At 43.7% G+C, this 27,570-nt stretch overlaps 1 protein-coding gene across 12 annotated transcripts in view; it reads right to left on the minus strand.

The window, feature by feature from the left end:
- Positions 1 to 27,570, minus strand: part of KLHL6 (kelch like family member 6) — a 156,251-nt gene that overhangs the window by 82,614 nt on the left and 46,067 nt on the right. For 9 of the 12 annotated variants that reach the window (XR_007155668.1, XR_007155666.1, XR_007155672.1 and 6 more), the window contains exon 1: positions 21,731 to 22,055. The exons of 2 other annotated variants lie outside the window; for them this stretch is intronic. Coding sequence is in view for 2 of the 10 variants with exons in the window: in XM_047875479.1 (XP_047731435.1) it covers positions 21,731 to 22,023 (293 nt within the window). In the remaining 8 variants the exon portion in view is untranslated. Of the gene's footprint in view, positions 1 to 21,730; positions 22,056 to 27,570 lie in introns of those variants that run through there. One more of the 12 variants, XM_047875482.1, reaches the window with a different exon arrangement.

Here is a 27,570-nt window from a genome sequence, read left to right on the forward strand (position 1 = left end):
TCAGTCCAGAGCCTGACTCGGGGCTCGAACTCACGGACCGCGAGATCGTGACCTGGCTGAAGTCGGACGCTTAACCGACTGCGCCACCCAGGCGCCCCAGTGCGTTTTAAAAATAAATAAAATTGGGGCGCCTGGGTGGCGCAGTCGGTTAAGCGTCCGACTTCAGCCAGGTCACGATCTCGCGGTCCGTGAGTTCGAGCCCCGCGTCGGGCTCTGGGCTGATGGCTCAGAGCCTGGAGCCTGTTTCTGATTCTGTGTCTCCCTCTCTCTCTGCCCCTCCCCCGTTCATGCTCTGTCTCTCTCTGTCCCAAAAATAAATAAAACGTTGAAAAAAATTTAAAAATAAATAAATAAATAAAAAATAAATAAATAAAATGCACTGAAGTCTTACTGTGTTTCTGGAGTTTTGAAAACTTAAAAGGTATCTAAAATATAATGATTGCATAAATGATAAGCAGGGTAAAGATGATTAAATATGTGAGTGGAGACATGAAGATAGTCTATGAATGAGGCTAGGAGTGCCACTGAACTGTCACTATAGGTGGGCCTCCCATTTGACCAATGCAAAAGAGAGACCATCTGGTCAGTTACATAATCACACAATTTTTTTTTCAATATATGAAGTTTATTGTCAAATTGGTTTCCATACAACACCCAGTGCTCATCCCAAAAGGTGCCCTCCTCAATACCCATCACCCACCCTCCCCTCCCTCCCACCCCCCATCAACCCTCAGTTTGTTCCCAGTTTTTAAGAGTCTCTTATGCTTTGGCTCTCTTCCACTCTAACCTCTTTTTTTTTTCCTTCCCCTCCCCCATGGGTTTCTGTTAAGTTTCTCAAGATCCACATAAGAGTGAAACCATATGGTATCTGTCTTTCTCTGTATGGCTTATTTCACTTAGCATAACACTCTCCAGTTCCATCCACGTTGCTACAAAGGGTCATATTTCGTTCTTTCTCATTGCCACGTAGTACTCCATTGTGTATATAAACCACAATTTCTTTATCCATTCATCAGTTGATGGACATTTAGGCTCTTTCCATAATTTGGCTATTGTTGAGAGTGCTGCTATAAACATTGGGGTACAAGTGCCCCTATGCATCAGTACTCCTGTATCCCTTGGGTAAATTCCTAGCAGTGCTATTGCTGGGTCATAGGGTAGGTCTATTTTTAATTTTTTGAGGAACCTCCACACTGTTTTCCAGAGTGGCTGCACTAGTTTGCATTCCCACCAACAGTGCAAGAGGGTTCCCGTTTCTCCACATCCTCTCCAGCATCTATAGTCTCCTGATTTCTTCATTTTGGCCACTCTGACTGGCGTGAGGTGATATCTGAGTGCACAATCACACAATTTTATATATAACAAATCCAAATGCTCAGAGAATTACTATTGTTCTCAGCACAAAAACTATATGGAACTTCCCTTATGAATGGACAGCAGCCTTGCAACATTCCCACCAGAGACAGTATATTCATGAGGCTGATCCTTAATAGCTATAGCTGACACAATTCCTTCAGTCTGATTCCCACAAAAACCTGTTAACTCCCTCTTGCCCTCCCAGGAGCTGTGGGATCCCAGCAGTCCCACAGGCTTGAACAGCACAGCTTATAAAAACAATTACTTGGAGGCAATGGAATTAAATTTCTTTCAATATGCCATACATTTACTGAGCACCCTCTCTGCATAGAATACTGGGCTAAAGCTGGAAGGGATTTAAATATCAGGCAGTCTCTGGACTTAACTGAGTCCCCCTAAAATTCATATATTGCAGTCCTAACCCACCAACGTAGACAGCGCTTTTAGGAGGTAATTAAGGTTAGGTGAAGTCATAATCCAATAGGATTTGTGTCCTTAAAAGAAGAGGAAGAGACATCAAAACTCTATCTCTCTCTCTGCCGTGTAAGCATACAGTGTCTGTCTATAAGCCAGTCTTCACCAGAAACCGACCGTACTGACACTCTTATCTTGGACATTCAGACTCTATAATTGTGAGAAAATAATATTCTATTGTTGAAGACACCCAGTCCATGGCAATTTTTTTATGGAAGTCCAGGCTGACTAATACAGGCTGTCTCTCCCCTAGTCCCTAGTTGTTCAGAATCTAGCAGGGACACATCTGCACAAATAATAGTCTACAAGGGTCAGAAAGACTTATACAGTGCTGTGGAGGCAAGGGGTGGCTTCTCATGGAGAAGGAAAAGGTTGCTATGTGACAACTGTGGATAGGACATCCAGGTAGTAAACATGGTAAGTAGATGCAAGAGTGTGGGACAGGCAGAGGATCTAGCAAGCACATGGTTTGGCTGGAGCCCAGGGGTGATGAGAGAGGGTGGGGAGAGATCAGTCCAAACAGATAACCTGGGTCCTGACTGTGGAAGGTACTAGAGGCAGGCTAAGGAGTTAGGTTTTTTATTCAGTGGGCAATGGTGAGCCAATGAAGGTTTATGAACAGAGGCAGGACCCAAAAAGAACTTTTTTTTTTTAAGTTTATTTATTTGAGAGAGAGAGAGAGAGAGAGAGAGAGAGAGAGAGAGAACAAGCAGGGGAAGGGCAGAGAGAGAGAGAGAGAGAGAGAGAGAGAGAGAGAATCCCAAGCAGGCTCCGCACGCCATCATCACAGAGCCCAACTTGGGGCATGATCCCATGAACCGTGAGATCATGACCTGAACCAAAACCAAGAGCCAGACACTTAATCGACTGAGCCACCCAGGTGCCCCAAAAATAACATTTTTAACAGGTGTGTTCTCACTTTAGTTTGCTGGTGATGGATGCATTTGGAGTAAAGCATTAATTGCACCCAAACAGAGCCGGGAGGCTTGTGACAGTGCCAAAGCCTTGTCCCAGAAACTGTACTACTTGAGGCAGTTACCATGCTGCTAAGTGACTGGACCTCCTGAGCTTTAGACACATGAACAGGAGCCTTAGAGAATCATTATCTCCCAGCCAAGTAAGTCACTGAAATGGGAAAGTCCCAGTGTAGAGCTCTGATGATAGAATGCACTTCCCCAAAGTGGGACTTCCATACCAACACAGAGAGAATTTGATCCCTAAATCCTGCTCCTCCTCCCTTTTCCACACCTCCTATTTCCGTCTGGGAATCCCCCATCAGTTTCTTTTCCCCATTTCCTAATCTGCAAAACAAAGGTACCTGCTTCTGGTTTCCCAGGAACAATCATAAACATCAAAAATCAAAAGTCCCCAGAAAGAAAGAGACTGAGAAAAAGAGAGAAATCACTTGACTAGCTGACTTTTTGAACCTTTTGTGTTAGCCAATGAGATCTTCTCCCTAAGGTCTCCTAGTGTCCTATCCCCCCCACCCCCCACCCCCATCCCTGTTCTAATCAACAGTAATCCTCCCACCCTCCCTCCTCCTCTTCTCTTCCTCCAACTGGCCTCTTTTCCCTCAAGAATATGACAGCAAGAAAGAAACAACAAATGTGAATTCTGCAAAGTACTTGGAAGCAGAAAGGCAGTGATGTCATGTGGGCAGATGACTGATTTAAAAGCCACTTTTGTCAGCCATAAATCCTCCTAGCCAGAGATGAATGGTCATCTGCAGAACCACATGCCTTTTAAAGTGGTGTCACACAGGACTCACCTTGCTGCCTCCTGATCACATAAAGAACCCTGCCATCACAACATCCACACAATTTCTTCCCAGATCAGCCTGTCCAGGATTTGGACAACTTCACTTGCTAAACCTCCCCTTCTTTGAGTCCCTAGAGCAGCACTGCCCATAGAAATATAATGTAAGCCAAATGTGTAATTTCAAATTTTCTACTAACCATGTTTTTAAAAAGTAAAAGGAGATAAAATTAATTTTAATATCTTTTATTTAGCCCAATACACCTCAAATGTTGTTTCAACATGTAATAAATATTTTTAATGAGTTATTAATGAGATAACTTACATCCTTATTCCCACAGAGACTACAAAATCCCTCATAGACATTTTATACTTAAAAGCACATCTCAATTCAGACCAGTCATAACTCAAATGCTGAATAGCTGCATGTGGCTAGTGGCTACTCTATTAGATAGCATTGCTCTAGAGTATCACCCAGATCTGCAATCATCTCAGGGGGTGAAGTAAATGTCACCCACATAAGGGGCACCTGGGTGGCTCAGTCAGTTAAGCATCCGACTTCGGCTCAGGTCACGATCTCACAGTTTGTGAGTCCAAGCCCTGCGTCGGGCTCTGTGCTGACAGCTCAGAGCCTGGAGCCTGCTTCAGCTTCTGTGCCTCCCTCTCTCTCTGCCCCTCCCCTGCTCATGCTCGGTCTCTCTCTGTCTCAAAAATAAACATTTAAAAAATTTTTTTAAAAATGTCACCCACATAAATGTTATGTAGATCAATACACAGAAAACAGGACGTTTAGCAGGAGACGGTGGGCAGTAATGATGGGGTCAAACAAAGCTTCACATAACTGAGGCAACATATCAACAGAGTCCCACTGAAGTGCAATTGAGAAATGCTACCTCACGTACAATGTGATTTTAAGATTAGTAAAAGGTGAACTTTGTTGAATCTGTATGATCTCAAACATGCCAATGAAAACTGGAAAAGTCTAATAGATGTTTTAATGTTAAATAAGATAGGAATATAAATTCCCTAATTCAATGCCTTCCACTTTGAGGGGCTCTTTTGAAGTCTCTGTGTATGACACAATTATTGGGATCTCTGGGATCATCTGGACTCTTGATCAGGCTGTCACTGGTAGACACAGCTTCCGAATTCTTTCTTGTAATCAGTCACTGAATAACATCCTGCTCCAGCTCAGCCCATACCCGAGTGGGTATCTTGATTGCCCAGAAGCTGACCCTTGTAAGCTAGTGACGTGTTTGGGATATAGGAGGAGCAGGACAGGGGAAGGGAGGAGGCCAAGCAAGACAAAAGTTGGATAGAAAGTAACTTCAGCCTAACCCTGCAGGGGACTGCGGGAGAATATATACTCCAGAGCCGTCTCAGCAAGTGGCGAAGGAGCTGGTCTGATACTCCAGCACCTCCTGACAGTCTTAGCTAGGGGCCACCCCAGGAGCAGGAAAATTCTCAGGCACTTCTGGCTTTCTGTGTATGTGAATGGGTGTGCACAAAGGGGCTCTTCCTAGGAGTAGGAAGAGCCTGCAGTGCTGGCTGTTGGAAGGCAAAGGGGGCTGTGGTCTAGTCTAGGCTCTAATACAAACTCACTACAAGACTTTGTACTAGTGAACAAAAACTCACCCCAGTGAGTTGTTGAGAAGAATGAGTGAGATAATATAAACAAGGTGTTAGCATAATACCCAGCACTTACTAAGGGAAGGCATTTGGGACCAGACCAGAGGAATCTTGTCAGGCTGACGGTAGATACTTGGAGTAGGCAGACCCATCACACTCTGTCTTGCAACCCTTGACTTGCCAGCATTCAGCCTGGTGCATATCATCAGGCAAGTGGGTGTCAGAGTCACTGCACTGCTGTCCACAACCCCTCCAGAATAGAGTCAGGCTAGGGCTACACACAGACTGGTCCAGAGACATTAGCATGGTGCCTGTCACACAGTAGGAGAAAGGAAGTGCTCAAAAGACAGAGTCCTCTCTCTAAGGCTCTTTTTGCCTGCTTTGGCTCCCCAAATCCCAGCATTTCTCTGCTCTCTTCTGAGACTTTGTCACTGATTTTCTGTCACTTAAATACACTCTCCTGGGACACAATCATACTGAATACAGACAAGGTGAAACTATGAGAGAACTACATATTTCTTAAAGACCAAACTCCCAGGCCTCCTCCTGCTCTCTTGAGCAGTCCACTGAAACACTGAGGCAAAGTTGGGACCCCATAAACAGTATATAACCTATATAAGGTGGGTCACCCTTAGATATCCACTTTAATAACAGTTATCTCTTATGTTTATGTTTATAGCACTTTGTAGGACAAACAGCCTTATCTTCCTTGATTATTATACCCGTTTTATAGGTGATAAGACTATAGAAGTAGAAGTTAAGTGAATTGCCCAAGGCCATACAGGTTGTCAGCAATAGAATGGAGATCAGAATCTAGTTTTGGACTCTTATTCTAGAGCTGAACAGTGAGCTGAAACCAAGAAAATCAGCAGAAGTTCAAGGCCATATTGGGGGCCATTGGGGGGTCAACTGAGTGAGAACACTAAGTGAACTGGACTAAGTTTTGCTCTCTAAAAACAAAACTGAGTTAGTTGCTAACCATTTACTCCTTAGCTTATACTCAAGATAAATACAATTTTTTGTAATAAAAAATACTTTCTAGACAGACACTGACCAATTCTCATGAGATTCTAGTAAAACAGAGGTAGCTATTAAGATCCTCATTTTACAGTAGAAATAGTCTCAAGCTGGGAGCCAGTTGCCCAATACTCAGCAGTGAGTCAGTGCCAATCCCAAAATAGAGGCTGGGCAAGTGAGCTCGTCTCCCACAATAGCCATGAAAACTTCCATGGGCCTAAGAGTCTTCTGGAATGAAGTCAGGGCATGGCCCCAAACACAGCCTGGACCACACTCTTTTCTGAGTTCTGCCGGCCTTAATCCTCACTTCATTCAGGTCTCTGCTCAGAAGTCTCCTCAGAGAGCCCCTCTCTAATGCTGCCCCCAATAGAGTCACCCCCTAACATCTTCACCTCCTTTATTTTTCTTTACAACCTGTCACAACCTGAAATTAACTAGTTTAACAATTGTGTTCCCACTACGGGAGCTGAGTGAGGGCATGCGTTGTAATCACCACTGTATCCCTGGGGCTAGAATGGTGCCTGGAGCCTAGTAGGGACTCAGTAAATATTTGGGGAGAAAATGAATGAATGAACAAATGACATGTCCTTCCTAACCCCTGTGTGTTTGGCTTTGACAAGAATCAGCACCTCCAAAATTACCAAACACACTTGGGAGACTGAGGCTGAGGAGGCCTGCCTCATAAGCCCTCCACCTCCACAGAGAACTCCCATCACACCCCCAAGTCCAGGGCCTGGAGCTTGGAAAAGACACAGCCACACCGGAACATTCCACTTAGACCTCTGCCATTCCTAAATGTTACCAATTCATAATCTTTCACCTAGCCCAACATTACTATGGCTTACCCCTTCCCTGAGCCTCCACACCCACCTCCTCCCTCCTGTACCTCTAAACCCAATTACAGACCAACACCCACCATCCCCACTATTTCATTCCTAGGCTAGGTCCACCCATGCTGCCCCTGTTCTGTTCTTCCTCTAATCCCCTCACCACCCCATTTATACCAGGAACTAACTCCTCTGCATTAGTGACATACTCTGTGTTGAATATCTCTAATATTGGTTAACTAACTGAGTAAATTCTGTTTAAGAATATAAATGTTGAGGCACCTGGGTGGCTCAGTCAACTAAGCATCTGGCTCTTGATTTTAGCTCAGGCCATGATTTCACAGTCATGAGATCAAGCCCTGTGTCAGCTTCTGAGCTGGGCATGGAGCCTGCTTAAAATTCTCTCTCTTCCTCTCCCTTTGCACCTCCCCTGCACACACATTTTATCTCTCAAAAAAAAAAAAATACATATATATATATATGTTAATGTCTACATAATTGGTTAAAAAAATTTAATTAGTAATCATGTGCTGCTCAATGAATAGTATTATTAAGAAAAGATTATTTGGATATAAACCCAATGTGGATGGTCAAAGGGGTCTCCACTGAAAAAAAGCAGGGAGTGAGCACATGCAGGGGTGACCTAGCATGGGATGACAACACTCCTGATGGTCCCCAGCTCCTCTACGCTGAAGGCACCAAAACCTTTCACCTGCCATTTCCTAACCAAGGGAAGGACATAAACATTTGGTTCAGCCCCATTTCTGACCTCAAGGTGCTCCCTAAGCCTTACGATATAGACACTGTCCCAACACTGGAGTCCCGCCCACATTTCTGGCCTGCAGACAGTCCAGCCTCAAAGCCAGTGGGTCTCAAAGTATGTTCCCTGGACCACTTGCATTTGGAATTCCTGTGATGGCTGTTAAGAATGCAGAATCCTGAACCCCACTCACCCTAGACCTACTGAATCAAAATCCCTGGCAATGGGGCTGGAAATATGAATTTTACTAGGCTCCCCTAACCCCTACCCATAATTCTTTGGCAAACCAATGTTCAAGTACCAATGCCCTATGAAGAGGTCACCTCACTTTCCAACACAAGCGCCTATGGCTCACCCTGAGAAGGAGCAGATTGCACACAGTTCTACGTCAAAGAAATAACTGGCTATGGTGCTGGGGCAGACATGCCCTTGAAAATCTTCCCTCTCTGTAGATTCTCCCCTTCACCTTCTGAGATTCAGCCCTCCTAGAATTCCATGAGGCCTAAAGCTGCCTCCCAAACTGTGGGTAGGGGGTGGGGCACGCAGGCTCAGATGGAAGCTGGCCTCATCCTGGCCTTGTAAGTCTTTCTCAAGATTAGCTGTATAGACGGGGTCCCTGCAGCTTATATTCAAGTAACACAGTTCATTAGAGCTAGGAGTTCCGAAACAGGATGTGGTGCCAAAGCCCTATTAATAATAAACAGTGTGCAATTCTCTGTTCTTACCCGCAGTTCACATGTAAATCTCACACACCTGGAGGGGAGTCTTCAGAGAAGGATTTGAAGGTTCATGGCCATCTCTAAGAGACATGACTAACCACATGCTGCTATCTCTATCTGGAGCCTGGAGTCAGCTCCCTGAACTCCCAGCTGCTGACTAAGTCTTTGCTCCAAACTGACAGAGGAGCTAGAACCCCAGAGCTGCTCCCCACCTGACTCTAAACATTATTAAGCCCTGAAAGAACTGCCACCTACCAAGCTCTTTGCCCAATTTCACCCCTCCTCAAGGACACTGCACAGGCATCTTTGGAGACCAGAACTCCAGCAATGTTTCTATAGCACCAGTGTCCCTCCCAGCTCCACTGGAACATTGCTGAGGCCTCAGCATGTCATGTAACTCAGCCCACCCAAATTTATGACAGAAAGGGCTTGTTCTGTCCTGCTACGTCAAGAAGGATAGAGTATCAGTCATAGCAAATGCTTATGACCAGGATTCAGCAATGATTCAACTACAAAGATATAATAAGCAGTTCTTATTTTTCCTTATTTTTCTTATTATTCCTAATTTTTTTAGTAGGTGTACCCAGATTTTCCTTTAGGAAACTATCCCTCCTCCAATTTCAGTCTGCAAGGTTTGAATAGAGCTGGTCCCACATCCTAGACCATGGGTGAGCACAGTCCATGGCACATTAGTCTCCCATGCCACAGTGATCAGTTCACTGATGGGCATAGGAAGAAGCCAGTCCAATCAAAGCGAGTCCTAGAACTTTCCCTGGAACCCCTGGGAAAGAGAAGTTCTCTTCCTGCTGTAACTGCTGAGCTGGGAGAAATAAAAGTTTGGAGCAGCTGGATATTTTCTTGCCTCCATCTGTGAAGATCCTCCCTGAGAGAGTAACCAACACAGAGGAAAGCAGAGACAAGAGACAAAGAGAGAAACAGTCCTGATGATATTATTTGAACACAAGGATCAAACAAGACCTAAAGTCAATACTCTTAAACTTTTAAATAATGTGAGCAAATAACTTCTTTTGTTGATATGCTTGAACCCAGTTTGAACTGAGTAGCTACCATTTGCAGTGCACAGTCCTGACTGACACAATTAGACAAATTAATAATGAATAACAAATGGGCCCAAATGCTAAAGAACATTGTATTAAAAGTGCCCAGAAAAGGAAATGTTGATGTACGCTCAATATTGCCATACAAGACCCCTCAGAGTCTGGTCTAAATACCCCCTTCCGAATCCCCTGAAGCAGCTATGCCCAACAACTAGCAGTTTCCGGTGTGTGCCTCTGTTTACATTAACACCCTTGGGCCAGACAGGCTTCTCTATGTACACTCTATATAGCTTATTTTTTTTGGTGAAATCTAGGCCCAACGTGGGGATTGACTCATGACCCCAAGATCAAGAGTCGTATGTTCTATGACTTAAAACTCCTGGAGATTAAGCCAGCCAGACGCCCCTAGATAGCCTATTTTTAATGAGTCTTCTCCTGTATTAGATTTATAAGACTCTGTAAGCCAAGGGCTAGATTTTATTTCTCTCTCAATTCTTATTTGCTGGCCCACAGTATAGATTTAATATTTGTAAGATGGATGGATGGATGGATGGATGGATGGATGGGTAAGTGGACAGAAGGAAACTACACATGCAGTGCAGTCCTGTACTTGGTCCTGAAGGCCAAGAGGATTTGCCTATTTTACACCATACTGTCTACATCTACATTTCTCTTCTAACCGCCATGCGAATAAATAACAACGAGCTCCAAGACCCAGTGACCTGAAATGAAGTGTGTGTATAGAGAACTGTATTATCCAGTGATTCTCCAAATTGGTAACCCGGGCCCATGATATTTACCCTAAGCCCTCCCACTTGAGATGTTATAGTACAAAACATGGTGGTTGTTCTCCACCTTAATTTGCTTTAGCACATCTTCCATCTCCTTGCCAGAGACGAAACCTGGCTTCCCCTAACAAAACACCACTTCCCTCTTCAATGAGGTCTGCTCTGATTCTCACTTCCCACTGGGCCACGAGCAGGGTCAGCATTTGTGCTCACTGTCCACTGCCACATCCTGACCAGGCTGTTTCCCTAAAGGCTCCTTATCACCACCCCTTTCCAAACATTTTCCATCCCAACCCACAGGACCCCATCCTGGCCTCCTTATGACCTCCATGTCATTAACCAAAAGTCAAAGATCAGCCTAGGCTTAGAGATTTTTCTGAGCATTCCCTGGTTCTGATCACTTAGAAACATGTGAACTGGCACTGGCCCTAATCCTCACCCAAGGTATTCAAATGTTGAGGCATAAAAGTTATCCCTATTATGACAGGGCAAAAGTGATCACATACGTGTTCCAGACTTCTCCCTTCACCGGCTGCCACAGAGGAATCTGGACTGCCATGCCTGTTCCTTGGGCTTTTATGACACAGATCCAGAGGGAGAGGGGAAAAAAATAAGAGATCCTCCAGCTGAGAGTGGAGAGGAGTTTTAAAGCCAAAGGTGAAGAAGGAGCTACCATAGATTGGCCCATACTCTTCCAGGAAGCCCTCTCTGATTGCCTTTTTTCTCCGGTCTGACTTAATGCCCCTTCTGTAAGCAGAACTCCATCATATTACCTATACTGAAACATTGATATTATTACCCTATACCGAAGCATTGATTTGCCTATCTTTCTCCTCTAACTGACTGTGATTTTGTTGTCAATAGGGAACAAGAACTCATTAATCTTTGTAAACTCAGTGCATGGTAGAGAGTGGGGTCATTCATTCAATTGACCTTGAGTGCTATGTCCACTAACCCCACCTTCCAAGAATTATTCACTGGGCATCTGCCCCTCACTTAATTCCCCAAACACCAAAATTCCCTTGATATCTACCCCAGACAAACCTGAGCTTACTCTACATGACACATGATCTCCTGAATATCAGTAAGCTCTTACTTGACCCTGAACCTGAATTATTATATGCATACCTGCCAGCAGGTAATTTTTATAGATCCTTGAATATCTCCTCAGAAACAGCTACAATGCAACTTTTGGTTTGATTGTGTTTTAAAGTCATAACAATATCAGCACTCCTATAATTACTGTGGCCTTAAAGCTTTCCACAAAAGTTAAACATAATAACAGAATGACTACCCTTACAGCAGAGGATACGCAGGTTGCCTGAATGATATTTTTTTCATAGCAAAGGAGACTTACACAAAAATGGCCTCTCCATGGGCTCCTGGCTGGCTGTTGGTAGAGCATGCAACTCTTGATCTCAGGGTCATAGGTTTAAAAGAAAAAAAAAGCCTCTCCAAAATAACTTAAGGTGGCTTATAGTCTCAGAGATATTATAAAATGCAAAACAGTAACAACAAAAAGTAATAAAATAAGATCTAAGTAATTAAAGTAGGAGACTGTCACTGAAATCTAGGCTAAGGAAAGCTAATGCATAAGCTTCCTGACAGCCAAAGCAAAGGCAGAAGTACAATAAGTTAGCTAAGAAAAAGTAAACCAGCATTTATTAGCCCTCTTTAGTGTACATTCATTTTTCCTTTTGTCTAGTGCCTTCCCTTTCTGGGAAATGCTCTCCCAAGTCCCACTCAAATCATGTGGTTCAAATAGAAGCTCTTACCTTTTTACCAATCTCACCTCCTTTGCCCTGCCCTCCGCCCCTGCTTTTGGCCAACCTTGAACTCCTAAACTAAACTGGGCTGATCACTGTGCCCCACCTCCCTGACACAATGATTGGTCTAGGATTGGGTAATAGAATGGAACAAAGTCTTTCCTGGGGGCTTTTCAAACTGAAGCCAGCCCCTCAGTTTCTCTCTGGAACCAACTGAAAAGGAGGGAGTCTTAGAGCTGCCAAGGAGCAGACCCCCAACCATGTGGCAGAAGTACATCTGAGAAATCCCACCTTAGAAAGAAGCCAAGTGAGAGTCGAAAGAAAGCACCCTGACTGCATTCAAAGCCCTGGTTCCTCTTCTCCCCGGGCTCTGCTGCATCCCGGCCCTTCCTATGAATTGGCTATGTGGCCAAATACCTTCCTCTTTTGCCAAAGCTGATTTGACCTCAGATTCTATTCCTTGCCATCAAAAGAACACTGACTAATATAGGAACATTGAGCAATGTGACGGATGGTGAGCTCCAAGGCAGTTTTACCAAAAACATACATGTTCTTCATATGGGCAGCTCTTCTCATGGACTGTTTAGTGTTTGCTATATTAGAATCTACCCTGCAAAGGCATTTTCATCAACGGACCGTTACATATCTGTGTACTTGGCATAGGGGTAAAGTTCAGAACTTAAGATGTCAATGATGAGTGTTTGTGTTGTGTTTTAGTTGAGAGTTCCATGGAGCATTATTCAAAACAGGAGAAGAATGGACTTTCTGGCCTTGAGTGAAAGAAGACCCACATGCCCTAGACACCAGGGGTGGAGATGACAGAGATGATATTTTATTAAAAATTCCAAGGACCTACATGCACTTCTGCCTCGAGGCAGCAATTTCTGCCGAGTACCTTCCAATCCTAAAAAAAAAAAAAAATGGTCTGCAGGAGTCTCTATGTAGGCATAGCACATTTGTGTCCAGATGGTCATATGAGTAACCTGCTGAATCCACAACATTCTGAAGTATTCTGGATTTTTAACTGATCCTTCAAATCTTTCCTATAATGACCATGCTTTATCATCCTTCCCTTTTTTAACGTTATGCAATAGCCTCCCAACTCTGTGAGGACTTCCTGCTCTGACCAGGATGCTGCCTATCAGTGACTGAACCTTCAGGAGGAATGTCAAGTTTTTATGGATATCAAATATGTAGTAGGTGTCTGCTGAATGTCAGCCATTGCAATGGTGTCAAGGACCCTCCCATAGCTCACACTCCCAGCCAGTTTCTAGAGCAGGCATGATGGATGATGCTTACATGCCACACAGTCTCACATGTATACCAGAGCCACTCAAAGTCTGAAGGGAGAAGAGAAGTAAAAGTGCAAAATAATTGTCCTCTTGGCTGTAAGATCTCAGGATCATTATCTCTGATGCCTATGAGACAGGAATCATGGAATTCTCTAATATCTGTATATCTGTATACCTTAACCCTTACTCTGCACCTAATGCAGGACTGGCACATAGTAGCTGCATATAATGGATCCTTGTCAGTTTTTGGTTGCCCAGCATCTGAAACCCTCCTGAGATATGGCAAATTCTCCCTCTAAATGAGATGTGGTGTGTGGCAGAAGCACTTCCTGATCCAGAAGCTGCAAAGGCCCAACGCACACTTTCCCAACTTCTGTCACAGCTATTGCATTAACATGCGTAACTCAGCTTTGACCAATTAGATAAACTTACCCTAGGCTAGGAACTGGGAGCTGGAAAGGCAAAGAAGCAGAGACAGAGGAGAACCAATTCTGGTGGAAACAGCAGCCTCCAGTTTCCAGGAATTGCAAGGGAGACAGTGCCAGTGGCCAGAGCTGTGCTAGCCTTGGCCTCCAGGATCCTGCAACAGCGGGGGAATTCTCCCCAGATGGGTTCTGGGTGGCTTTAAGCTGTGGTCCTGGCCACGACCTGGCCTCCCTGGCTCCTATCTGTTTTCGGAGTTTGGCCTTCTGAGGGATTCTGTGAGTTACCTACATAAATCTTCAAAAAAGCCAGTTGATTGCTCTTCCTTAGAATGAAGAAATCTGACTTGTTATCATGCATAAAATGTTTAGGCAAAAAAATTCATAAATGATCTATTTTACTACATGTATTTCGCAAACTTTACTGGGATGGATAGACACAAATCAGTAGCTTCACTGTGTTGTATAACAGCACTGAACCTCAGAGAGGCCAAGCAATTTGTCCAAGATTTACACAGCCAGTAAGTGGCAGCGTATAGACTCAAATGCCAGTGACAAGGTTCTAAGATGGTGTTCTTTCCATTATACCAAGCAGTTACTGGTTCCTGCCCCAAATGATGTCCTACAGGTTCTTGAGGCCCTATGCTTTCAAAGCATACTGTCTCTTCACCTCACATCCTGACCTACTTCCTTATTTCTTATTTAATCCTTTGACCCAGACTGGTGCCCTAAGGAATGCTGAGTCTTCAATGCTATGGGGATCTGTCAGCTCAGCCCCCAGATGCAAATTGGCTTGAATGTTCCCATAGTGTTCTGCCTGTGTGTGTGTGTATGTGCACATGGAGGCAATAACTTTTACACTTTCTCCTCACCTACAGTTTACATAGACTATACTAGTGTATGGTAGAGAGGGAAAGTTAATAGTCTTGCACAGTTAATGTCCCAACAGCCACATTTCTGCCTGATAGAAAGGTCTGCTCTCAGTTTGAATCCCAATGGGGAAACCATTCTTGCTATCAAAGTGAGTTCCCTGGAGGGTGAAATGGAGACAATGTTATCCACTAGTTGTTACCTAATTGTTGATATTGTGGAAATCCAGCAAAGTTCCTGGCATGCAGTACTCAAAAAATATTGTCCTTTCCAGATCCCAAACTGCAGAAATACTTATTCCAAATATGTTTATCACCACATCATTTATAAAAACAAAAATATTAGAAGTAACCTATATTCACAATGAGAGAATGACTTTCATATTATGCATCTATTAAAAATGGCAGCTAAATAAATAAATAAGAGTTATGAAAACTATAGGGGAAAGATTATAATGAAACAAGATGCAAAGCAAGATGCAAAACTGTATCTAAACTAATTTTACAAGTATGTAAAATATTCATATGAAACAAAGTAGAATAATAACACCTAAATGAAAACAAACTTTACCAGAAAAGTCCCATAATCCCCTGTCCCCAAAATCTTGCAGTCAGATGTGCTCTGACATTCAGAATTGTTTGAATATTACCATATCTTGAATATTATATAGCACCGCCAGCATTCCTATATCCAGAGCACTAGTACTCCAGCAATGAATATATGCATAATGGAATAAATAGACTCCAAGTAGCCTCTTCTCAGTTCAGGACAGATATCTCCATCAGACATGTGCAGCTCAAGTCACAAATTCGTCTGCCAAATAAGTTCTAAAAACCTTCTCATTTATCAGCACTTGGGGGATTTTAGAATTGCTGATAAGAAATTATAGATCTATAGTACTTAAATATTTTTTTAATGCTTACTTATTTTTGAGAGACAGAGGGAGTCAGAGTGAGAGCAGGGGAGCGGCAGAGAGAGGGGGAGACACAGAATCCAAAGCAGGCTCCCGGCTCTGAGCTGACAGCACAGAGCCCGACACAGGGCTTGACCCCACAAACCGAGAGATCATGACCTGAGCCAAAGTCGAATGCTCAACTGACTGAGCCACCCAGGTGTCCTGGTCTATAGTACTTAAATATTAACCACCACATTGATTCTACTAAATGAACAAGACTAAAAGCATAAAATGCAGGACCCAATGCTCGAAGTACAGTCACCAGTTCACTTGATCAGGCATACCCACTGTGGCAACAGCAATACTCAATGCTTTCACCATTAGCAAGATTTCTAATCCAGACCCAGATGGCCTTAACTCATTCTTGTTTTCCTTAGCACTTACTCTCTCACCTGTGCTTGCCTGCTCCCTTGTAGACCCCTTACACCATTATGCAGAAAAAGCAAAGGATTATAACCTCTACACATGGTTTAAGAGTAGCCTCTCAGGGCGCCTGGGTGGCTCAGTCGGTTGAGCGTCTGACTTCGGCTCAGGTCACGAGGTCACAGTTCGTGAGTTCAAGCCCCGCGTCGGGCTCTGTGCTGAAGGCTCGGAGCCTGGAGCCTGCTTAGGATTCTGTGTCTCCCTCTCTCTCTGACCCTCCCCCGTTCATGCTCTGTCTCTCTCTTAAAAATAAAAAAATATTTTAAAAAAAAGGGGTAGCCTCTCACCCTACTTGCTGCCATACAGTAATTAGTTAATATATAATAATAATATTAATAGATTGGGCCCAGAATGCCATTCCCATTCCTGACCTGTGCTTGATTTTTGTAGCCAGTGGTCAAAATCCCCTCATCATGGACTCAGGGAACCAGACCCAAAGACCAAGGTACTGAGGTACAAGCAGGAGCCAAGGTCCAGGCATATTTGGGGCAGCAGCAGCAACAAAGGAGCTTGCTATCGACTCAGCCTCAGCCTGGAAGCTCTTTTATTCATGTGGGAAGGCCAGTCATCTGGTAGGACTATGAGGAGCCTGATGATCCCTCCCTACATCACCACTCCTTCCCTCAGCCACCCCTGAAATCACAACACGATTGCCCTCAGGGGTCAGCCTCACCTATGGAGTGTGCCATATCTGCAATGATTTGTTCCCTGCCCCCCCAAAATGGCGAGAACCACTGGTTTAGATGGAGATCCTATGGGAGGTGGGTTCAGCATGTAGGATGCACAACCAGTTCCAAAGACTTTGATTTGGGGACATGTCCAAAGGCATAACACAAATGGCAGCTTTCTTAGTGGTCTTTTTTTTTTTTAATTTTTTTTTCAACGTTTATTTATTTTTGGGACAGAGAGAGACAGAGGATGAACGGGGGAGGGTCAGAGAGAGAGGGAGACACAGAATCAGAAGCAGGCTCCAGGCTCTGAGCTGCCAGCACAGAGCCCAACGCAGGGCTCGAACTCAAACACTGCGAGATCATGACCTGAGCCGAAGTCGGACGCTCAACCGACTGAGCCACCCAAGCGCCCCTTAGTGGTCTTTTAAAACACACTACTAGTTTTATAACATTTTAAAAAACAATTACTATGAATGTTAAATTATGCTTTCCTTGATTTTCCTGCTAGGATAATATTCAGACACCTTGACATTTGGCTGTTGACATTTAATGTATGTCACGAGCTACTTTTTCAGCTTTATTCTCCCTTGCACTTTTCTCAGCCTCAACTCTATGTATTTTCCCAACTTCCTCATTCCACTCAAGACTTCTAAATAGGCCCCCAAAGGGAACTACATTGTCTGAGTTACTAATATAGTCCCTGTTTATAGCCACCATGGTTATATATGCAGGTAGACAATAGCTGGGCAGCAGGTCCAGAGAACATGTGTAAAATGATGTCGGTGAGGAAGATTCTGGGGGAAAATGGAACTGGTAGATTCTTTGATGCACTAGACCACATGAAAGATCATGGTGAGAAGATGTGAGCAAAAGATAGTCCCACAACTAAGCAAATGGAAAAAACAATGAATTATTAACTTCAGGAAAGACAAAAAGCTTTACATGAAACAAAATGTAATCATTTCACACAACTTGGTTCAACAAGAAAAATGTTTTCATGAACATCATGCAAATTCTTAATACAAACTTATCCAGGAAAAATGTGAAAACATTATACTGAGAGATTGTAGTAAAGGTCAGTGTATGGTAAGGGAGCTAGGAGTAAGTGCTAAGTCCTTATCAGACATACTAGGACATCAGTAAATGATGTCTAACGTTGAGAAATCAAGAAACAGTAGCATAAGCATATTTTGAAGAAATATAAATATAATACCAGAAGAAACAGCTAAACATAAAAAATGGTGACTTTTGGTGAACAATCCTGAAGGGTAGAAGAGGTGAAGAGGAATTTTGTTTTTTCATTATAAGTCTTTAAATACTATTTGACTCTTCGTTAACTATCTGCATGCAGTACTTTGATAAAAATAAATTTTAATTTTAAAAAATATATATCTGAAAATTTGGCGTATGTGGGTGGTTCATTCGGTTAAGCAACAGACTTCTTGATTTCAGCTCAGGACATGATCTCACGGTTCATGAGTTCAAGCCCCACATCAGACTCTGTGCTGAGCATGGAGCCTGCTTGGGATTCTCTCTCTCCGCCTGTCTCTACCTGTCACCTGCTCACACATGCACTCCCTGTCTCTTGCTGTCTCTCCCTCAAAATAAATAAATAAACATTTAATGTATATATACGTGAAAATTTGAAAGACCGTAAAGAGACAGTTCACAGAAAAGAACTACAGACAATCCTTAAACATACAAAAAGACGTTTGAGCTTATTCAAAATGAGAGAAATGCAAATTAAAACAAAACTGAGATACTGTTTCTCATCTGTCATACTGGGAAAAATCCCGAAGTTGGAAGCCATCCTCTTTTGGCAAGCCTGTCGGGAGTTCAAAATGACTGAACCCCTATAAAGGCGGATCTGGCATATATATCCACTTAAACTGCAGATGCATTTCTCCTTAACTCAGCAAACCCTCTTCTAGAAATGCACTCCCAGGTATTCCTGCACACATATAAAAATGACATATGTATAAGGTTATTCATTACAACATTGTTGTATGGCAAAAGATTAGAAACGAGGGGCGCCTGGGTGGCTCAGTCGGTTAAGCGTCAAGACTTCAGCTCAGGTCACGATCTCGCGGTCCGAGAGTTCGAGCCCCGCGTCGGGCTCTGGGTTGACGGCTCAGAGCCTGGAGCCTGCTTCCGATTCTGTGTCTCCCTCTCTCTCTGACCCTCCCCCATTCATGCTCTGTCTCTCTCTGTCTCAAAAATAAAATAAACGTTAAAAAAAATAATAATAAAAAAAAAAGATTAGAAATGATCCAAATGTCTGTCAACAGGGGACTGGTTAAATAAACCATGGTTCAGTCACTCCATGGAAAATACTTATGTTCTCAATGAATAAAGAAAAAGTGTACAAAATTTAATAGCCAGCTTCCAGGCCCTCCAAAGCAAAGAGGGCTGTGTCAGAAGCCTCTCAGACAGAGTAGGCTCTCTGCCCTTCCTAAGTGTGAGCATAAGAGGAACTTGGCTCCCTAGCCCTTTCAAAACCTTAGAAACTAAGCAAAACGGGTGGTGAGGCAATGTCAGACTTCATGTCAGTCCTAAGTCCAAATCCCACTCGGTCACTTTATTCACCGAGACACTCCAGGCTTTCATTCCTCATCTGTAAGTGGGCATAAAATTCCCTACCCCGCAGGGCTGCCGTGGGATGGTGTATGGGACACAGGTGGCACAGAGCTTTGCTCTCACTAAGTGCTCAACAACAGAAGTTATTATTAATAGCAGTTAATAGCAATACCGGAAAAAAGAATTCTGTCTCCAAGACTGTGTTCATTATAGGAGGAAAGTCATCCTGGAAATACCAAGATAAGAATCAAAAGTTGCTGCTCTGAAGAAAAGAAGGAATTTCCCTACGTGACCAGGCAGTTTTGGAAGAGAGTCTTCAACCATAGGCACACATGCACACTGTGTGGGTGCCTCCAGCATCTCATGGCCACCACCACCTTTGAGGGCTGGTACACACTTTCCCTAAGTATCCTACATCAGCAGGGTGGGAAGGACCTGGGCCTAAACACCTTCCATTTAGAATGAGAAACCCAAGGACCAGAGGAATCAATGATGTGCTTGAGAGCATACAGCCAGCGGTCCTGTTCCATAGGCAGGCTGAGCCACTAACTAAATTGCTAATCAGGCGTACATTTGTATGACTGCCATTTTCCAGTGATTCAAAAGAGAATCAATAAATCTAAAAATGGGTACTAAGTACATTGAGCTAAGTTGACTTTCATTCACTTCTGAAAGTGGTTGTTGATCAATGTGAAAGATACAACCAATACCGGTGGGGTGAGAAATGTTTATCTTTGTCATCCCAACTTTATGGCTGTACCTACATGTTACCTGTTATATACTTCCTCTGGAATGGAGCCCCAAATTTAGTGGCAATTTTTATTGCAGTAAAAACAAGGATTTCTAGAACGTGCCCAATCCCTACTCCAGCAATGATTACATTTGTAATGTTGGATTTCCATTTCCTCATCTGTAAAAGGGGACATCAGCCACCTCACCGCAGTGCTGCAAAAATAAAATCAGATACTATGTCTGTCTGGCACATGGCTGGCGCTACTTCCCATAAACCCAGGTGTCCCTTGCCTTGTTTACATAGGGGACCTAATCAATCCCACAACAATCCATTGACACTGCTCTTTGAATTCCAAGTAAAAATTTCCCTCTAAGCATCTCAGAAAAAGTAAAAAGATAAAATACTTTTCATGATGTTTACATAGATAAATAGTTTTTAATTTCCTCAGAACCAAGAGTTAAGAAGAATCTCATTAAAAGGAATTCTAGAGGCGCCTGGGTGGCTCAGTCTGTTGAGCAACCAACTTTGGCTCAGGTCATGATCTCTCAGTTCGTGGGTTCAAGCCCCATGTCGGGTTCTGTGCTGACAGCTTGGAGCCTGGAGCCTTTGGATTCTGTGTCCCTCTCTCTTTCTGTCTCTCCCCCACTTGTACTCTGTCTCTCTCTCTCTCAACAACAAATGAATATTAATAAATAAATAAATTAGCTTAAAAAAAAAGAAATTCTAAATGTATTTCTTTTTCAAGTTCCCTAGATACCTTCTTCATCCCCATTTCTCTTTGGGACTGTTTCCCACCATGTCTACATTGGTCTGGAGATCTCTGGATCCAGCCCTACTCACTGTGTTCCTGATTTTCCCACATTCCTATCCCAGGCATTTGCTCATGGTAAACAATAAATGGTTCTAAGCTGAACCAAACAGAATGAGGTGAAGATTTTCAACAAAGACATACTGAGTATCCACTATACCCTAGGCACTGTGTAAGACCCTTTCCCTCTCATATTTAATTATCACAACAATCCAGAGAGGTAATCATCATTATCCCCAATGTATAGATAACAAAACAGAAACTCAGAGCATGAAGTGACTTGCCTCAAGTCTCACTGTCAGGAAGGGAAGAGAGGGATGGAACCCAGGTCTCAGAGTGTGTTATATTTGGGAGCCTCTCCCTGCTAAAGCACCTTTGTTACTACGTTCTTTTCCAATCCACCCTCTGCACAACCAGATGCCCCTAATTTTCAGCAAGTCATTTGATAACTCCAAAAGAGGGGCCACAACATTGGTGAACAAAGACAACATCATGTTTCCAACACACTAGTCAGACCAAGGGGGAAAAAAATCCCCATGACTTCAGTAATTTTCCATCCTCTGAAACAATGATACATATACAGAAGATTCACCATAAATATAAACATTGCTTCCAAATGACACCAATCTCTCTTTTAATATGCCTTAAACAAATCTAAAATCTAAGGCTTAACAGCTTCCTTTCTTGTATCTGGAATAGACACATGAACCTAAATAGATACACAAAACGTACATGCAACAACAGTCAACTAGTTAGATTGGGTTATCACATCAATATCGATTGTCCTTACAACCTGCACCCAATCTGACTGCAATCCTAGGCATGCTGACCTGAAATAGTTGCTGGCCGCGGCAAGCACCACGCGGTGGCAGGAGAATTCCTGAATGTCCACACACAAGATGACATCTGTCAGAGCATTTTCCACGCGGAGGGTGTCCAGGCCATTCTGCAGAATTAAGGAGAGTCCCGTGTCATCGAATTTTACCTTATCCCCATTTAAGATTTCTACCAGGTCTCCTCTTTTCTGGGAGGCCTCATCCGTAGAAGGTGCCAGCGGCCCTTCCAAACTCTTCTCTACCACGTCGCCCATGGTCCAGGCGCCCCCCTGTCCTGCCATCAACATCCAGACTGACGGAGCGCCCAAGTTTCAGGCAGGTCACATTGCAGAAGTTGAGCGGATTTCCTGTGCAGAGCCCTCCACTTATCACCAGCTGTCACACACACAACAGGAAGTCTCGTACTTTCTCATCCTGTTACTACAAACGCCAGTAACTTCTATTCTTCTTCTTTTTGTGAGTCAACAAAAGGTTGGAAATTACTTAGAAGAGGTGTGTATAAAGGGGCTCCAGAGGAGAAGGGGTGGCTTCCCAGAGTCTGCTATTAGTGCTGTGAGGCTATTTTGGTCCATCTCCCCCTCATATCCGTGAGCAGGAAGCTTCTGATTCTGGTTATTACATTCATACCTCTGGTGCTTTTATAATGCAAGTTGTCAATGATAGGATGTGCAGGGAACATTCTACATTCTTCCCCCTCCCTCTTCTCAGGAGTGTGGGACCCCATGATAAGCCCCCATGCAGTCCCTTGGGAACTTTGGAAAACCCACTTATCGCTGGCATTCTTGTTTATATCAGCATTGCACATGTTCTGTCTTTGTCTTCCTCCCTGCTCAGGGGAAAACAATGTCATTGCAAATATTAATGTTCCCCCCTACCAAGAAAGTCTATTGTTTCAGATATGTCTGTGTGGACAGAGAACAAATGATCTCCAGAAACTCCATCCCCAGGGTCTTCTCTCTTAGAAGACTTATCAGAGTAGGTCAACACCAGATTACCCTAGCAAGTCTCAAATTGGCCTAATCTCACTCAGCATCTAGTGGCCATGCATCTAGTGGTACACCATGAAGCATCTTCATTACCTCTGCAGGTCTCTATTAAGTGATAATAATCATCTTTTAATAAACTCCCACTATATTATAGACTAGAGAAGTTAATTCACTCTAATGTATTCTAACCTTTATAAGAACCCAGTGGGGCAGATATGATTGTCCTCATTTTACAGAGAAGGAAACTGAAGTTCTGCCCAAGTGAGTGGCAGGACCCAGATCTGTTTGGCTTCAAAGCCCCTGTTTCCTCCACCACCATCAGGTTACCCAGAGCTGTAATATCATGTTGGCCCTGACCCCCGCATCTCCCACAGAAGGAATGGTAGGGCTTGCTTGCCATGGTTGCACCAGTCCACAATACCTAACCAAAGTGGCCTCTGCTGTCTGGCTCCTGCTTTCACGTACAGACAACACTAGTGTGTTGGTCTGACTGTACTTTCTAGCAGTGGGGAACACTGGCTGTCCTCGTGATCAACAGGGAGTCCCAATCCATTCTCTTCCCTGGTCAGTGGTGACTGAGCCTCCTCCACGGGTCCCAGTTCTGCCTCAGCTCTTCCTCTCTTCCATAGATACTTATTCCTAAGGTCAGGGTCTTTCATATCTCCCCTCCCACCAGACTTGTGCTTTATCCAGAGCTCTGTCAATCAAGATGCTTTGGCTTCAACAACAGAATAGTCCATCAAAAGTGGTTTAAACAGGGGTGCCTGGGTGGCTCAGTTGGTTAAGGGTCAACTTCAACTCAGGTCATGATCTCACAGTTCGTGAGTTCGAGCCCCACATCAGGCCCTCTGCTGTCAGCGCAGAGCCCACTTCGGACCCTTCGTCTCCCTCTCTCTCTGTACCTCCCCTGCTCTCTGTGTCTCTCTCTCAAAAATAAATAAGCATTAGAAAAAAATTTTAAGTGGTTTAAACAATAGAAGTCTCACACTATAAGTAGGCAAATGTACTCAGTCTCAGGTTAATCCAGAAGCTCAGTGATGTCATCAATGACACAGAATTTTCCCATTTTCCCACTCTGTCACATTCTCAGTGTGACGGAGATGTCCCCTTATGATCACATAATAGCTGCCACAATACTAACCAGTCCAAAAGCAGGAAGAAGGGAAGTCCTCTTCTCCTTCATCTCTTTCTTTTTACCACAAAGAAAATATTTCCTAAAATCCCCATTAGGCTTCTCCTGGGTCACTAGACTACCAGAGATCAAACTCTAGGAAATACGAATGGAATAACATGATTGGCTTGCACCAAACATGATTCATCTGCTGGCTCCAGTCCACTTTCCCCAAGATCAAGGAGTAGATACCTGATAGCCAAACAAAATCAGGGTCTGTTAGCACAGAGGAGAGGGAGGGGCTGGTACATAGTTGACCTCCTGTGCCCATCACAGGGACGAACACACCTTGACTCTTCCTGCAGGCCTCAACTAGGAGGAACTCAGCGCTTTCACCCAAATGACTCCAACCGCCACCTCTGGTAGAGCTGAGGACAACACATGACCCAATCTCTCTCATGGCATCTTGTCCCCCAGAACCTCTCAAAGTATGAACAACACTGGCCATATTCAGCTCCATTCCAACTCCCCCTCAAATAAAACGAAATAAGAATAAAATTCAATTCTCCATTCATGATGGATCCTGTTCACCAAGCTCCCTTATTATTTTTCACATACCTTCCAAGTCCACCCACCCCATTCCCTTGACATAAGCAGATAACTGTTACCTTTTCCCCAACCCCACATTTTCCTAGTAGGGATGTATTCACAGACTTGTACTATAGGTGTGGTAATACCTACAATTAGATTTAGTGCAAACGTAAAAAACACAACCAGTTTGGCATCCATGTCAACCTGGATATGCTCTGAGATTTAGCATTAACCGACAAATATTCTTTATAGATATTCTTTATAGCCACAAAATGTACAAGCCACTTGCAAAAGCTTTAATACTGGGAAAACAATCTAATTATATCTTATTAGGCTAGTTAGTTGGCTTTATAATGCTTATAAGGAATAGATTCTGTCTCCATACAAATGGGTAGCTTCACTCAATGGAAATCTCTATTCCTAAAACCACAGATTGCCCCTTCTGACCCCAGTCAACTTTCTTCTCTAACACAACTTATCGTGATAGAAACAAGTGTTAAGTCAGCTACAAAGGAAAAGCCACTGTTCTGTCATGTTAACTTAATGCTACTAAAGCTCTCATTTATAGAGTATCGACTATGCTTCAAGAACTATGAGAGGCATTTTACGAACTCTGTTGCGCTTAATCTTCCCACCAATCCAGTGTAGTTAAGTTTTATGAACTCCATTTTGGAGACATGGAGACAGGTAAGATCACATAATTAGTATCTTGTCCATAGCCCCTCAGTACATCCTGGAGGTCACCCACATAAAGTTCCCAGAAGCACACCAATAGCATCACTCTGCCTGAGAGAGTTTTCCAGCTACAAGAGCATATGGGCTCACCAGAGGTGCCCCCCAGACTGACCTGCAACTGAAAGCCAGAGGTTGGTAGATAAAAACGCTAGCTTCCTTGTCTCTTCATGGGACACTACTGAAGTGCATTCTACCCTGTCTATCACAAGACTCTCAGAGCACTGAGCTCTAGTTGCTCATAGTAGTAACCCATTCATCCTCTCACTTCCCCACCCTGTCACTGTGCTTCTCAAATAAACTACCTGTAGCCGGTCCTTGTCTAATATCTACTTTGTGGTGAAGACAAATTAAGACACATAGCTACTGAATGACAGAACTGAGATTTGAACTCAGGTCTGGCTGATTCTAAAGCCCAACGTTTTCACCTTCCACTGTTCCCCAATGACCCAGTAGAATCATAATCTCCAACAGAGGCTTTCCCAGAAACACTTCAGTGTAACTGTGGCTTTGATCAAAGTTAGAGGACCCCACCTTCCAGTCCCCTGACCTGAGAGTCTCTCTCCACCAACCCCACCAATGTCCAGTCAGCTCTATCTCCTGCTGTCTGCTGCTGCACCTCAATCAACGCTCAAGCACCTAACTCATCACTGACAGAAAGACTTCACAAAGTCAGTTGAGACCGTGTTTACCTTTTTAGGAAATAGTCACAACTGCAATGGCACCAAAGCATCACAAGCTACGCCTGCAGTGCTCTGGGCCTCTGCCTGCCATATTTTCAGAGCCACACTTCCTTGAACATCACCACTGCCAACAACCCACTGCTTCTGCTGTTGTATCCCAGAGAAGGGGAAGACCCCTTTTTTCCTTTTCTGAGCAAAGAGCACTGGTATACCAGGCTGAAGGAAGATTCAATAAAAAACATGCCTCAGAAGTTAGAGATGGTGTATTGCCCCTGGGAGCTTTAGGGACTTATTTCCTCCTGAAGCCATTTGCTTATCACTTCTCGGGCCTTTTGGCTAAGATCAAGTGTAGTATCTGAAGCCACTCACTTATATATATTCCAACGTAGAAAAGGAAAAGTAGAGACTGCTCGCCCCCTCCCCAGAGAGGATTTGTTTACATTCCAGAATAAAGGTTTCTCTCTCAGGAGGAGGAGGAGGAGGAAATGGCCTCACATGCCACCTGTGCTATCCATATAAGCTGAGTCTTCCAGTTTCAGTGCTCATCTCCTGTGGTGCAACCCCACTGCACATTATCTAAAGAGACAGGGATGCAGGGAATTGGTAAGAAGATGATCTGTGAGTAATAAATGATCTTTTCTCTGATTCAGAGACCTCATATTTCCTGTCAGAAGAAAAAACTGAAATATATACACACATACACATTTAACATGAGTTCATTTTCACTTGATTTCTCCAGGATGAGCAGCAGAGTGAACAAAGAAATATTTGCTTCAGGGTCTAAATGCTACCAAGGGGGACCTGGACTTCATACTTTCCTTGCTGCCTGCAAAATGCCTATTTATCCTTCAAGATAAATGTCTCTCTTGTCTTCCTAAAGCTTCCCCAACACACCTACATTTATTGCAAGCCTTGCGTGTGTGTTCATGCTTCTGCAGATGCACTAAAGCACTGTATTGTCATTAGTCTGGCTCACGGTCTGTCTCCCCCAGTAAGCTGTGAGCACACAAGTCAAGTCGTTCTACATCCCAGAGTCTGGCACAAGCCCAGTTACATATGATTCAGTCAAGTAATATGGGGCGGATAGACAGATTTCGTGGTTGGATGAAAGAACAATCAAAAACTGGAACAAGAGCTCTGCCTTGGTGGCCAGTGGCTCTCTTAAGAGGAGTTCCTGCATGGCTGAGGTAATGTGTGCGCTGACCCAGGAGGACAAGAAGAATTTGTGAGGAGAGAAAAAGGGGAGGGGAAAGGAAGAATGAACACACTCAGAGGTATAAAAGGACAAGGAGTATTTGGAGAACTACAAACCATTAGGTAGAACTAGAAGACAAGGTGTGTGAGGGGGTTGGGGTTGGAGAATGGGGTACAATAGTAAGAGAGCAAGCCAGTGAGCCATGCCCTCTGGCAGCAATGTGAAACTGGAGCATGCATCAGCATTACCTGGGCCCCAACGCCAGACTTTCTAATTAGGTGGATCAAGGGTGGTGTCTGAGAATTTGCATTTCTAACAAGCCACAAGTGGTGCTGCTGCTGCTGGTCCTGGTCCCAGGTCTATTCCTTGAGAACCATTGTTATATGTGAATCTGTCAGAGGCTCTGTAGGTATTTAACAAAGGGAAAAAGAAGGGCTCTGATACAGGATTTGGAAGGCCATCAGGTGGAAGAAAGTAGAGGATGACTCCAGTGAATCAAGAAAGACCCAACAGAAAAGAGTTACAGGCAGGCCACT

This window comes from Prionailurus viverrinus, chromosome C2 (genome assembly GCF_022837055.1).
Source record: "Prionailurus viverrinus isolate Anna chromosome C2, UM_Priviv_1.0, whole genome shotgun sequence".
Taxonomy (NCBI): Eukaryota; Metazoa; Chordata; class Mammalia; order Carnivora; family Felidae; genus Prionailurus; species Prionailurus viverrinus.